The 14,745-nt window shown below is 37.0% G+C and overlaps 1 protein-coding gene and 1 long non-coding RNA gene across 2 annotated transcripts; one reads left to right on the top strand and one right to left on the bottom strand.

The window, feature by feature from the left end:
• Positions 1–458: 458 nt before the first annotated feature.
• On the bottom strand, positions 459–12,699 carry LOC135692956 (uncharacterized). The gene is made up of 4 exons (XR_010516903.2): positions 11,437–12,699; positions 10,684–10,765; positions 5,336–5,671; positions 459–4,708 (listed from the first exon to the last, which is right to left on the bottom strand). It is a non-coding gene; the product is annotated as an uncharacterized LOC135692956 (long non-coding RNA).
• On the top strand, positions 8,602–10,638 carry LOC135692955 (transcription factor HES-2). The gene is made up of 3 exons (XM_065211318.2): positions 8,602–8,760; positions 8,914–9,106; positions 10,040–10,638. The coding sequence occupies exons 1-3, from the start codon at positions 8,710–8,712 to the stop codon at positions 10,459–10,461; spliced, it is 666 nt and encodes a 221-aa protein (XP_065067390.2). The 5' UTR covers positions 8,602–8,709; the 3' UTR covers positions 10,462–10,638.
• Positions 12,700–14,745: the final 2,046 nt, after the last annotated feature.

Below are 14,745 nucleotides of genomic sequence, written 5' to 3'. Positions count from 1 at the left end.
AAAAACGCCATAAAGCATAAAAGATGCCTAAAGGTATGAAACTCCAAACTCAAAGCTATACTGAAAATGCATCTTCCATAAGAAAACAAAATGAGGGAGGAAGGGCTGGAAAAAAAAGCCCACCTTTATTGTGGCTTCACCAAGCAAGGTGAGACCCAAGCTATGCCAAAATCTTAAATACCCCTAGATTAACCAAGGGAATGAAAACGCCACAAAACACACATATTTACCCTTAGGAGGCCAAAGGACTTCCCGCATTGCCCATAATCTAATGGAGCAGATACAAAAAATACGTGAGGAAACATTGCATAAGAGACCATAACGAATATGTAATTAAAATAATAAATTGAGCATGGGAGTTTGATCGCAAAATTCTGTCATCATCCAAGTTGCACCATGAGTATTAGCTTGGCTTAGGAAATTGATCAATAAACCTTATCCAGATTAACCAGGGGCGAAAATACCGGGGGATGTGGGGGGGGTGTGACACCCCCCCCCCAATCCAAAAAATAGTCGATTTCGCAGGGCAATCGAAGATTTCGCAGGGCGCCAAGAAGAGCTTTATTGCCACGCAGAAATGCCACCTTTGAAGTTCGTAAAGGGCCGTTTAGGAATTTTTAAATGGAAGTATCGTATTTTTTATGAACCCCCCTTCCTGACATTGTATTTTAGAGAACGGAACAGGTATGTAAATAAAAGCTCCGTTATTTGCAAGGCGAAAGCATTTCTTACCGAAAGTCATAGCCAATGGATGCAATGATGGATGCATATGTTTATGAGGGCAAAATTGAGTCCATGCAAATTAATTTAAGTTGTAAATTATTTTCGTGACAGGCACGGCGTCACTGGGGGGAATAGGGGGCTGAAGGCCCTCACTTTGATCAAGATAAGAATTTTTTATCATTTTTTCTATTACTTTTTAACAGTGCGTGAACTAAAAAACATAATAAATCGTTAAGATACCGAATTTGTTTCATCGAATTGCTAACTTTTTCACGTATATTTTTATCATTTTTCTTTCATTTGCATTAATTCAGTAAATCATTTTCTCTATCATTGCAATGTTTTAATTTTTTATGTGTAAACATGTCCTTCTCGATACAAGAAACTGCACATTTCTGTTCAGGAAAAAAAATTCCTCAAATCAAAACAACATCTTCCTCTGTCATTCACAACTACGTGCAATCTGAAACGAAAGGTTGCCGTTTCTTTCCTTCCCCAACGTTTAACACTAGAGTTTTAGCATGATATTCCCCCTCCCTATTTTTTCCAATAAACAATAATATTTTCAATAAACAATCAGTTTTTTTAGCACAATAGTATTTTGCTAAATTTTTGTCTGAAAGATGCTTTTTAGCCCTTTTAGAAGGTATAATTTCAAAATATTCTTCACGTCGGACCCATTCAGTGGGTCCTCCTACCTCACTAAACTTGATTCTTAGTCCCCCTGAGCTAAATTTCGTTGCACTGTCTGCATCATGTATCCCCCCCCCCCCCATTAGCTGTTTATTAGCTAGTATTTTGCAAACCAACATTAAATGAAGTGAATATAAAAAAAATTACGCTCACGTAGAGAAATAGATATTTCATAGGCAATGAAGTTTCAAGTTTGTTTTTATTGCTTAGAAGTTTGTCCTTGGTAAAGACCAGTGTACACTGGTAAAGCTTTCACTAGTAACCTATAGACAAGCCGTTGCTACGAGGTCTGCAGGGCACCACTCAGTTTTGCAGGGCAGAAACCCTTTTCACCCCCCCCCCCCAAACCTATTGGCCAAGTTACGCCCCTGAGATTAACATGGTACCAACACCAAATAGCGGAGTTACATTATACACGGCTTAAACTTAGTAAAAAAGACTTTTTAACAGACAAATACGTTACAAAAAGAAAGAAATCAGCTGTTGAAAGAAAAAAACTGCTGGCAAGAAAATTTTTGAGAATGTCAGAAGTGATCGGCAGATTTGTTCTTGGAAAGAATCATCAAAAAAGCTTCAAATTTTCATTGCATTAATAATCAATTCCTTCCTACTAAGAAAAAGAAAATCTAGACGTGATTAAAAATTCTATTAACTCTCTTTTTCACCAGCACAGTTTGATAGCTTTTTCAAATGAAGAGTTTTTTAGTTGTTTTTAGTCGCTCTTGTTTTGAGTTGATAGTTTTTCTGCTGACATTTCAATGTAAATGTTTTTTGTTAAACTGTGGTTCGTTTATTCTTTCGACTTTGCTTTCATTTTACATAAGAAGTTAGATTTTGAGCTGCAGTAAAAAGTTTATTTTAAAACATTGCAAGATCTTTCCTATTTCATTTCAACATTACAATAGACGAAACTATGTGACATAATTGATGAAAGCAAGATTGAAAATATTGCCTCGGGTTTTCCTCCAGGCAGAGTCAGTAAGATACAGTTTCTGGCCATCCCTAATATGCCATAATTCGGACATTTTTCTTGCCGGCAACCATGGTGGCGGCATTTACTAGACCCTTTCAAAACTCTGATATTTTAGCCCCTCCACTTTCAAATATGTTTCGCAGGCCCTGTCTTGTTGACATCCCCCCCCCCCCTCATCGCAAAAGCCCCCTCGAATTAGACCTCATCGAGAAAGTGAAAATTTCATTAAGCCTCTCAAATTATTCCTCATTTTGATAGCCCTTTCAGTAACCCATGATCAACAACACCATGAACGGAAATGGGACGAAATAGTTGCAGCAAATCGTTTTAGTACATCCTCAGTCACCCTTCCTCATTCCCTCGAAGTGGCAAAGATGTTTCGAATTAATAATGAGCTTTATGATGGTTCAATTCATAAAACCAGACAATTTTGGAGATTGTAGATCTGTATACTCGGTGAAGCTATGTGGTTTTTTACACACACTTTATCCAGTCCTTTTCTCTCAGGGTTTATTTTAACGTACAGTGATAACCTATTCGTGCAGTGATAAATTGTAATTGTGCAGCGATAAACTCAAATTTTGTGCAGTGAAAAATTACAAAAAGAGATTGGGTAGTGAAAAAGTAAAATTGCAGCAACTACCCGTAGACACATAAAAAAAGCTTATAAAAGAGCATTACAATATCAAAAATGAGAACATAGCAGTAACAATGATCAAAATCTATGGAATTTCTCTAAAATGTTATCGATTTCAGTATCTAGAAGCCATCTAGTTTTTTGTTCCTCATCTTCTATTGAGATCTTTGTTCTCAAAAACTTGTTTAAACCTATAACACTTTTCCTCCTCGAAATCTCTTGTAAAGCTAGGGTGAGAGCTGGTGTAATTCGATAATTTCACTTACAGTTAATTTGATAGGTGTGGTCGTCAAAATTTTCAAAAATTTTCAAAATGTGCAGTGATAAAGATTCCTTGGAATAAACCCTGTTTTCTCTCGATCAGGGAATTCATAGTATGAGCCCCGGACTCTTATAGTAAGGGCTCTGGAACGTAGGCTAGGAATTAAGACAAACGGAATTTTCTAAATATGTTATAGTCGGTCCTTTTGACTCTCGCTACTTTTGTTTTTTCAGTTATTTATTTATTAGCTATTTAGACAGGATTTTGTAGATAAAGCTATCAAACTGCTTAACCTCAACTTTCATTTCACATTCAATCTAAATTGACCATGAAAATTTCAAATCCAAGATGGGCCAATAAAAATATACACCGGAAGCTATTTGTTTTTGATGACGTCATCAAAGTTGTAAAAATCAGCCAAGGACTTGACCTATATGTACTTTTATTGCATTTTATTATTCAATTAACTATGCAAATTTCAAATCCAAGATAGAATAAAAAATTTTGAACAGAAGTCAAACTGGGAAAATTTACTTTCAACCATCTTTATTGGTTCTCTCAACTGTCATTGTTCAAGTTCCACATTCGCATAGCACATACTCAGTGCTTTTGAAGAAATATATAATTACTATTTTACTTACTTCTAAACGTCTTTGCAAGACATTATCATCATTTTATGACGTCATCGTTCTTTACGGGTAATTGAATGTCATTGCAAAGTAAGCCTAAAAAGTAAGCCTGAGAAATAGTCGACAGTGAATTTTGTTGGATTGGAAATGATATGAATCCATTCATTCTCATCCCTGTCTCCTTTGCTTTAACACCCGAATCAAATAAAATGAGTTCAACTCCAAACTGACTTTGGGAAACGCAGCTCGATAATGAAACTTGTAACCATCACCACGACAAAAAAAGACATCGTAAGTTCCTTTAGCTTGAATCCATTCGACAATTCCTTGTTACATTTTAGTAGACGAAATCAGTATATACAGAAAATCCGTCATCTTCAGTATGTAAAATAACCGGCGAAAAAACTCCAAACTGATCACCGTAATGTTATTGAAGCTTTTACTTTGCAGTCAAAGAAAGAGGACTTTTTTCTGATTCAAACAGCTCAGACATATACGTAGATTGATTCAAAGTTACAAAGAAGCCGTTTAAATATCCTAGGAAGTTCTTCTAGAAGGTTCTAGTGAATACAATCGTCCGAAAGTTCTCGTAAGTTCCATTCGAATGTTCTAGCATAAGGAAAGAAAGCTAGTTCTTTCTTCAATGTTCTTTGTATATATCTTACAAGAGTGTTCAATTTCCAACAAATGTTCCATGACTTGATCTTCATTGGTTACGAAATCCTCCTCAATTTTATCGCTATAGCACTGTGGATCTTGCTGCTGTTGGGTGGTGTATATCTGCAGGGGCCCTTTCAAAGATAAAAGTGAATTGTGTGAAAAAAGATCTTAGGACATTGGTGATTGACTCCAATATTTTTTGCAGATAATCACAGCGGTTTTTTAATTCAATAATCGGATATTGTTGCATCAAGTCGTTAAAAGCCTGTTTCTCTGTAAATCCTCTCTGTATTAAATCTTATTCATTTATCAAATATATATGTATTAGAAATTGAATAAATCAAGAAAATTTGCTTCTGTAAACCAGGAAGGTATGATACGCTCATGCTCTCCATCGTAAGCCCAACAAAAAATTTCAAAGGCAATTTCTTATATTCTTCTTTTTACAATGAAGCTAATAGTAAAGTCTTGTCTCAGTGGGTTTGGATCTGGCTGTAGAGCTACTAATCACTTGTCCTTTATTGCCTTGTATAGAATTTCTTAACATTTGCCTTTTTATAACATTTTTGCAGAATTTTTTGCATTCGAGAGAATATCTTCGGAGATTTCTTGGCCCATCCAAACTCCGAAGAGCAATTCTACCCTCCCAGAATAATTCTTTAACGTTTCGATAAGTTTACTTTCCTTTTTTAAAAAATTTGCCAATGTTGTTTTACAGCCAGTATCTGGTTGTATAGCTGATAAATATTTGAGCATACCTTCGCCTTGGTATCCTACAATTTTTGTTCATTAACGTACATCTCGTGGTCAATCTTTTAAAGCCATTTTCTTGAAGGCTTTTCAACGAAATAAACATGCGACCGTCAAGACAGGTACAACGATGTCTTCATAGACAACTACAACGTTGTTATCGGTGATGCAAGAATAGAGTACCAGGACGTGTGTCAGTCTCTTCATGGTTACAATTTAACAAGTGTGCATTGGCCTCTTTGGTTATCTCTAAAGCTTCGTTCTTTATTGGTGAGTGCAGATAGATTCCAAGTAAAATGCTTTCCTTCTTGGCCCGGGTTGAAACTTTAAGCAAGTTTTGCAACCTGCGAGATAGGATTGATGTCGTAAGCGAGACCAAATCAGACCTGATATTATTGACAAGTTTTCGAGTCAATAAAGAGGAAGAGTTTACATAAAAATACAGTTACTTGCTAAATCAATAACCTGGGCACCAGAACCACAAAATTTCGAGCGTGGAATAGGAAAACCAAGCGGAAGTGCGGAGGAGCATGTGAGAAGCATTCTCCGCTTCTCCGCTCCGAACTTCTATTTCCCAGCCTGCGTGCAGACTCTACGGAGGAGAAGAAATCCAGAGGATGAGGAAAGTGAAGGCTACTATTTACTCGCTCGAAATTTTATGGCTCTGTCACCCATGGTACTACTAAGTCAATGGCTGAAACATTACCATCATCTTTGTAAAGCAAAAAGCTCCCAAGCATTATTTACAACGACAAAAACCCTGAAATGGAAACTACCAGAGGTAGGATTTTATCCATGCGATAACCCATTAGATAACTTGACTTTCCATTCGATAGCTGGTTCTTAATTTCTTCTTCAATTTTCATCCATTATTTGTCGACAAGTTTAAAAATTAATCAAAAAAGCACCCCTAGATAGGAAAAAAATTCTCATTTTGGTAATGAAATTTTTAAGAGGGTGTAGCTAATTATAGGCTGGATCTGATAACTGCTGTATCAAGTCTTGATGATTAACAAATTCTCGTTGAAAGTGTTTATAATTCATTTTAACAGCGAAATTTTGGCAAATTGTTACTGCACTTTCACACTACCAAAAACAGTAATAAAATTTGCAATGCTGTTTTATAATATAGTTTTGCTCTCATCAACAAAGGGACAAGTTGTAGCGTTCCAGTTTGCTTCATTGTACCCTGGGTACCAGACTCAATATATATAAAAAATTGAAGATATTTTATTTTATACATAGTTAGTCTGGTACCCAGGGTAGCTTTATTGTCACAACAGGGTTTTCTGTCAAAGGGATTTTCGAAATTTTTATTGTCTGAGAATATAATTTTGGGTGACTTGCTAGTAAGATGATATTTGTGAAAGTTTATTGTAGTATATAATAGCATTTTTCAGGAGGCACGACAAAAGAAGATTTGGGGTGTGGTGAAGGGGGGTGCAACTTGTAATCTATTACACCAAAGTTTTAAACTTCAAAATATTACTGATCAACAAATTAATCCATACTACATACTCAATGTGTGAATAAAGGAAAGGCTGCTTTAGGACGCCGAAGGAATTCTTGCGGCGAAAAATCGATTTAAACTACACTTTTTACATTCTTGGGGTTTTACTGCTGCAACGCAGAGGTACACAGTGTCCTCGTCAAATTGGCCATGTAGGCCATCCCCACACCAAAAAGAACACCAATGCAACGAGGTAAACACGCTGAGAGAGGGAAAATTCCTGCGGCAAAACGAGCGAAAAATTGCAATTAGTGGCTATTGGTAGACATTTTATGCAGAGGAAAATGGGGCAAAAATTGCCTTGTTATTGAAATATTGAGAGAGAGGCTATCTGCTCCCACCCAACAGCATGTCGGCTACATCCACCTTCGAAAGATTAGCGCCAAATTGCAAGGACCGAAAATTTGAAAAAATCAGCCAATTTCTAATTGATTTTGCACATTTAAAGTTTCTATGGCGTTCTTTCAATCACATGGCCTCAACTCATAAATTCCAAGAATAAATTTTGATTATCGTCGCTTTTTATCTCAATCTTACTATCATCAAACTAATCTATTTCATTCTGGTACTCAATTTATTCGCTGACTATGTTATCGTTTTACTATCATGGTGATCAGAACAAGAATCACGATCAGTATGTAAAAATTTGATTACTGTGGAGGAGCATGTGTGGGTCAAATTAATGAATCGTCATTATTTTAATTCGAAATGAGGATACACAAAATACCGAAGGGGAAAATTTGCCTTTTTGTGTACGAAGAATTGAGTACACTATGTTTGGATTCGTCTCTTATACCAAGCGCACTCTAAACATGGGTATAGCGGATGCTTAAGGTTTAGGGGGTCTTAGTACGGATCTTGCCCGAATATTATTGCTTCATACAGGTAACACAGCCCGAATGTGGCCTGAAATTTGATAAATTTTGCATGATTAGGGGGCTGTAGCCCCCCAGCCCCTTTGTCTCCTACACCAATATTAGTTTTGAAAATGCAACGAAACCTGTTTGTAAAAAACAATTATAATTATTTCATACAAGTTTGTTAAAACAAAGCAACAATTATTATTATGAACTCTAAAACAGGACAGCCATTGAAGGCACCCAGTAGACTTGCTTTGATCGCACCTAGACACTCCCATTGTTTATTGCACAAAAAAGGCACGTGTATCTTAATATTGAATGAAACCGCAGTGCATTGATACGTGTGAAAAACAAAAATAGTACAAATAATGGATAATGAATTCATAACAAGGAAAACAATCGCCAATGGCCCTGAGGAATCGCATGACAACATTTCTTAAACTTAACGACGCATAATAATAAAAGCGCATTTAATTCGCTTGAAATGGATAAACTATCAAGGTTAATCACTGCGATTTATTTCAAAGAGAATCTGAATTGAATAGGCCTTTTGCAAGGCGATAATAGCCTTGGCTTGTGCGAAAGCCAGTCTGCATTCGTGGCTTTATTTCAGCTATAATAATCTCTTCATTGTGGCCGATCTTTTGTTTCCATTCATGACCAACTGACCAATCATAGTTGAGGGTTCCCACGGTTTTCAACGTCCCAGCAGCGCTGTTATGTAAATAGCAAGGTGTTGCACGCGACTCGACCGTAATTGACCAATCAGAGAGAAGCGGTCCCACGGCTATGCCTGAATGCGGTTGACTCCTTAATCCAATTAGGTCCGTAGGGCCCATTTTGGCCATCAGCAAGGAAACTTTTCCCACGCTATAGCGCGCGCATGACTATAAGAGGTAGTTAGCCACGCGAGCGACACACTTCGTATCCAATACGCTGAAAGAGGGCAGGCAGGCAGGCCTAAAATTGTGCAGCTCTAAAACTAAGGGAAATATAAAGAAGAATAATAATTATGAAACCCGGTGTGGACGAACAGTCAAAAAATGGAGTTAACAAGAAAAAGGTAAAAAATAATACTCATTTTTTATTGATTTTTTGAGAAGAGTTTTTCGAAATTTAATGTGATTTTTAGTAAAGTAAGAAGGTTGTTTACCAACAAATTGTGCAAAATTTCAGTCATTGGTTGCATCTATTAAAATTTTCATTTACTTTCCAGTTCAGTAAACCACTCATGGAGAGAAGAAGAAGGGCGCGAATAAACGAAAGTTTAAATGAGTTAAAAAGCCTTGTATTATCGTCGTTAAACAAGGATCATTCAAAATTTAACAAAATGGAAAAGGCTGATGTTCTTGAATTGACTGTAAATTACCTCAAGTCACTGAATGCCAACGAGCAGCGCTCAACCAATGGTAAGTGTTCTTGCTTTACCTGTTTTTAGGTACTTCAACTCTGTGTTATTTTTGACCTGAAGCATTGATACCAACCACTTTCTTTTTGAGAAACACATTCCTTCTAGATAAATCTAATGTCAATTGGAGACGTTGCCCCTTTGATTGATGTCAAAAATAGGACAATTGCACCCTTGAGGGCTATGTTACTCTTTCCTCATAATCAAATTTCAGAGCTCACTCAACCCCGCTCTCTGGGTGAACCCCATTAAGTCATTTACCTAGGGGCTAAAAGATTCTTCTAAATATACACGTGAAAAAGTCTGATTTACAGCAAGGGTACTTTCGTTTAATGAATGCATGTAATCGGCACAAGCACATTCCGCCACGAGCGTGGCGCAAGACCTTCCTGTCAACAGCATCTTTGTTTGCAAAATTTACGCGGGAAACCGTCAGCTCGCGTCAGCAAACAAGACGCAATTGTCCGTTTACATTCCACCATCTTCATGTTCATTGTTGGACACCTGGGGTGTGTGGGGTAGTACAAAAGGTTATTTGATGACTTGAATAAGAAAAGAAAAAACCAAATTAACAATTAAATTTTGTAATTATGAAAAGGAAGCAACCAATTTTCATTCATCTTGCACGCGGCGCGTGTCAATTGTATTTGGGAGCTGGAGAATTACAGCCTTTGCATTAAGTTAATTGTCAAGACGTCCTGTATTGGGTTGGGTGGTTTACAAATCTTACGGTTATATTTGATTGCAGTAACGATAGTTGTATGCCTAGAATACATATGCAAATGCTTCCAGCATGAAGTACGCTTAGTTATGTAAACTAACAACACGAGAATATGAATTTCATACATATGCCGTTTTCATTTAATCTTCACTTGTATTTATGAATGATAGATTCTTTTCAAGTTCTTTTTCTAATCGTTTGATTAATTTACAGATACCGAGCAACATTTCGTAGCTGGATACAACGAATGCGCCCGCGAAGTTCAGAGTTATCTTCTACGATCTAATGAAGTCAACCCACAGGTCAAAGCACGCATGCTTAGTCACATATCTGCACCCCCACCGGAAATGACGTCAAGATCGAACTTGCATTCGCAAGGGAAGCGAGATGAACATGCGTTTGTAGCAGGAAAACCCGGCTTCTCTCCTGTAATATCAGCTTACCCATCGCCACCTGCTAGTCCAGTTGGAGTGCTGTTGGCAAGGGTACCACATTCACCGAACGAAACAACATCGTCACCAGAATTCCAATGGACCTCTTACCTTGAAAACAGGCTGTCGAGCTCTCAGGAGAGACAGGGACTTAAAAAATCATTTTCAAGCCAAAGACTATGGCGGCCTTGGCAAAGTCTTTAAGATGTTATTTCGTTTCCTAGAAATTGTAGTGTAAATATTGTAGTTGTTTTGTCATTCTGGTGTTTATATCATGTACATATATTTTATATTAACTTATGAGAAATTTCAGAAGTCAGATGTAAATATGAGGGTATAATGTAGATTTGGAATTGAATTTCAATATTTCATAGCAAAAATTGAACGATTTTGTCTTGGTGTTACACCTGGAGTTCAATAACTTACCAACTGTCAGTGTCGAGCATTGTTGACGAAATACCATCTTGGGGGTATAACACTTTTGGAACAGATGGTCTAAGGGCTTCTCCTGAATTGCAAAAGTATGAATTTATGTAAATAAAAGGGATAGGACAAATCCAAGAACACCACTGGAACAGCATGTGCTAGAATTATCCTTAAGGGCGTGACCTCATTTTCCAACTTTGGGGCTTTTCGAAATATGACAGACATGACAAATATTTTGGGTGTATGTTTGAACGTTTTCTATTCTGTGTAAACAGAGATTTATGGCATTGAACTACCGCAAGTCCTAGGGTAAGCCCCACCTTAGAATAAGGCTCTTTTGAATAAGCCCCTTAAAGTAATTTGTGTCATAAGCCCCCACCCTCATGGGCCCCCATTGATTGAGGAATTGCCTCGATGGCATTAATTTCATCCCATTATGTAGCAAATAAATTCGAGGGCCTTGTCAGATCACGCCGGCTCTGTTCCCATTGTTCAGTTAACGTACGAAAACGAACCTGAAAGAGTCAGTTCTTTATCTGCATTCCAATTGACATGTTCGAAAGAGGATTAATTTGATACCAAACCGATGTTCAAAGTGAATTCATTCGAAGACGAGTCGTTTGAAAAAAGCCATTTTAATGGGAACAGCGAAAACTGAGTTACTCGAAAAATAAACAGCAACTACAACAAGTAACTTAATTCAATTTTTTCTTCGGATTCTTCCAATCAAAGGAAAAAAGCATTTGAATGTACCTTTGGTCATTTTGTTCTACCATGAAATCTAAAGTTGTGCTTAGAGATCTAAAGAAACTCCACTGCATGATCATCGTTCTTTTGCGGCGGCATTGTTTATGAACACCGAAGTAAAAAATCTCGATTGTACAATTGGCGCCATTGTTGGCAACGTCCTCAGTTTCAAAACGAGTCCGAACAAAAAATGGGAATACCTTAGTTTCGTTTTTATGTCGACTTCCTTGACGAAGCCAGAGTAGGCCGGAGTAATGGAAACAGTTCAAGAAAATATGAAAATGGAATGATCTAAAAATGGAGACATTAAAAAGGGGTAACGGGAACAGGGCCTGATTGTAGTTGTAGGAAGTAATGTTGTTGTAAAAGCTTAACAACGGGTCTCAACAATTCCACTCAAAATATAATTAAAACATAGGATAAGAAGTAAGAAAGAATCATGTGATCGTGTAAAAACAAATTTATTGTTTCTTAGCCTAAGGACCTAAAAGAGGGAAGAGTTAAGCAAAGGAATTTACTGGCAGGCTGTAATCGGGAAGTTTTTATTTCAGTGTATAAATGTGTAAGGCGAAACTGGCTGCATGCTTACGTACCTAACCTTGTAGTGCCTCTACCACTAAACTGCATAGAACGGTAATCAGAGTCCTCACTATCGATTGGGGAAATTATCGTAGTTTGCCCTCAAAACATGAAAAAGGCCATTTCATAGAGCAAATTTTCGATGGAATAGAATTCTCTCACAGAGCATGTCTAATTAGCTTAATGAAATATCTTACATGTTGAAGAAATATAAGTTGCAATCCTCGAAGCAAAGCAAATTGGGTGTTGGTGATTTTTCAAAATTTGTTGAGGCCCTATAAGGGGTATTTGAAATATGAAATAATTGCGATTTTTGGAGAAAAAATAGAAATATTTAGGTTTTTAAGCTTTGAAATATGAAATAATATTGATTCCCAGAATGAAGTTTCAAAATAGCGAAATAACCGAGTGTTTTATTAAACTCTATCTGAGGATTATTAATTTGATCGCAGAAGCCACACAAAACAGTGATAATTGAGCTGTTTAGATTTGAAGTGTTTCCAGAACCCCACCCAGCTATTCAGAGATAGAGTGAGTAGCAAGCATATACTTCAGTTTAGTTGGTATCAAAGAATTAATAAATCCAATTCCTTAATTGGAAGCAGGATGGGCCTTTTGATAATTTTGAAATATTTTATTTGTTAATTTTGAAATATGAAATAATGGCAAGATTTCGTTATGAAATATAAAATAATGTCAACCCCCCTTGTAGGGCCTCTTTATTTAGCAGCCATGTACATTGATTGATCAAGCATTTCGGTATGTTGTCATTTGTCTGGTTGAACGGCCAAGAATATCGTTGGGTTGAGTAGAAGCCAAAAGGAGAACATCGGTACCATAGGCTCTTATAGTGTAACAGGATATTTCTTATATTGTATAACCTCGGTTTCATTTGTACCTCGTTTAGTTTTATACAGCGTAAGACCTTTACAATAGGGCAGGGCTGGCAAAATGTTATTGAAACTTCGGGGGTCATGTTTAGATTGTTTAGGAAATTAGTGAAGGCCACCACCATGGTTGTTGGCAAGAGGGATTTTGGGAATACGACATTATAGGGACGGCTGAAAAATCAATCTAAATTCAGGGGCGGTGCCAAGAAATTCAAAGAGTGGGGGGAGGGCTCGAGTTTTTTAATTTCATTTTTCATTTCATTTCAATTTCAATTTTTTTAGACATGGTAGCCCCTCGGTTGGATAAAAGCTAATTTACAAGGGACAATGCATTTAAAAACCATTAAAGTTAAAATAAATATAATAAGTACAATATAATACAATGAAGCACCCCAGCCCCTCGCTTGGCGCCGTCCATGAAAATATTTACATTATCGATTTTGACCAAAGGAAGATCCTAGGCAAGATCTTTATTTTATTATTATGTCTCATAGCTGAATTTGCTTTGATTTTGACATTACGATGGGAAAGAGGGACCACCTGGACTGGATAAAGCCGGGCGAAAGAAGAAGAAAAGAAAAAAGGATTGAAGAACAACCAAAACAATCAACATCTTTCAAGTCGCTGCGAAGATTTCTATTTCAAACGAACATTTGTGGCTAAAGACGGGAGCCTTTTAACCAGCAAAATGCATTTGAGTATAGCTGATCTCCTCAAACTCTCCCAAATTTTTTTTGATATGACATCCTTAATTAACGATACTTAGTATACAGTGACCGACAAGCAAAGACCATAATCTCGGTTTTTAGCAAAAAGCCCAAAATTCTACACGCATTGTGCTGGAATTTTAGAATGTGACCTTGGGATTTCAAAATAAGGGATTGCCTTCGGTTCACCTCAGTTGGAGGAAATTGTAAAAATATACCATAACCACCCATTCTAATACAAAAGATTGTACCTGGAGATGTTGCGGAAGGGTAAATGAGAATAGCTTCAAAGTCCAAATTCATATTAACTTGTCAGTTGGAAATGACTGTAAGAAATTGAATGGTACGACGTAGTACAGTAGTTGTTGCTGTTGTTGTCATTTAATGTACACGTGAAGTATGCGTTAGAAATGAGATTTGAGTTGAAGTTGATTAGAGAAGACAGAATTAGAATGGATCGAATTTAGAATTTACGGAATTATACAGTCCTCTATTGGAATTAGAATTTGAGCCAAAACCATATATCGTTGTCTTTCTTATCCTTTATCTACCATCTGTAGTACCGAACGTGAGCCACCAGCGTATATAGCAATTTCGAACAATGACCAATTAATGAAAGCTTAGAATTTCAGCATAAAGATACTTGGGTTGACAGCTTTCTATATTTTGAAGTAGTGACACGTAACAGTTATATTCGCCAAAACCAGGTTCAGGTTCATGGGCAGGTTAATTATTTTTAAATTCCCCTCTACTTTCACAATTCAAATTAAGAATGTAATAGATATTCATTGTTATGACGGAAATGGGAGCGTTTTAAGTTCACTACCCTGGGTGCCAGAGCCTCAGAGAGTCAAAGGATGAAGAACGGGGGAAAGGAAATGCGAAGGAGAAAGGAAATGCGAAGGAGAATGGAAGAGGAAAGGGGTTACTATTCCATTCTCCTTCGCAATTCCTTCTCCCGTTCTTCATCCTTTGACTCTCTGAGGCGCTGGCACCCAGGGTATAAGTTCACATGCTTTCAATCTTTATTTCTAAATGGTGATTAAAATGTGTATTTAACTTCAAACAAGTATAACTTTAGTTTTTTACGAAAGAGGTTTAGAGGCTATTACGAAATTCATTATCCGTGACGGACGGAC

Source organism: Rhopilema esculentum, chromosome 3, assembly GCF_057945365.1.
Source record: "Rhopilema esculentum isolate cy_ngs chromosome 3, ASM5794536v1, whole genome shotgun sequence".
Lineage (NCBI taxonomy): Eukaryota > Metazoa > Cnidaria > Scyphozoa > Rhizostomeae > Rhizostomatidae > Rhopilema > Rhopilema esculentum.
Note: the sequence above shows the minus strand (reverse complement) of the source record. Positions and strands in the feature narration are given on the sequence as shown.

Excerpts from the sequence above, each read along its gene's own strand:
- LOC135692955 (XM_065211318.2), top strand. The coding sequence starts at position 8,710 with ATGAAACCCGGTGTGGACGAACAGTCAAAAAATGGAGTTAACAAGAAA. Across the intron at positions 8,761-8,913 it reads ATGGAGTTAACAAGAAAAAG|TTCAGTAAACCACTCATGGA; the intron begins GTAAAAAATAAT and ends TTTACTTTCCAG. Across the intron at positions 9,107-10,039 it reads CGAGCAGCGCTCAACCAATG|ATACCGAGCAACATTTCGTA; the intron begins GTAAGTGTTCTT and ends ATTAATTTACAG.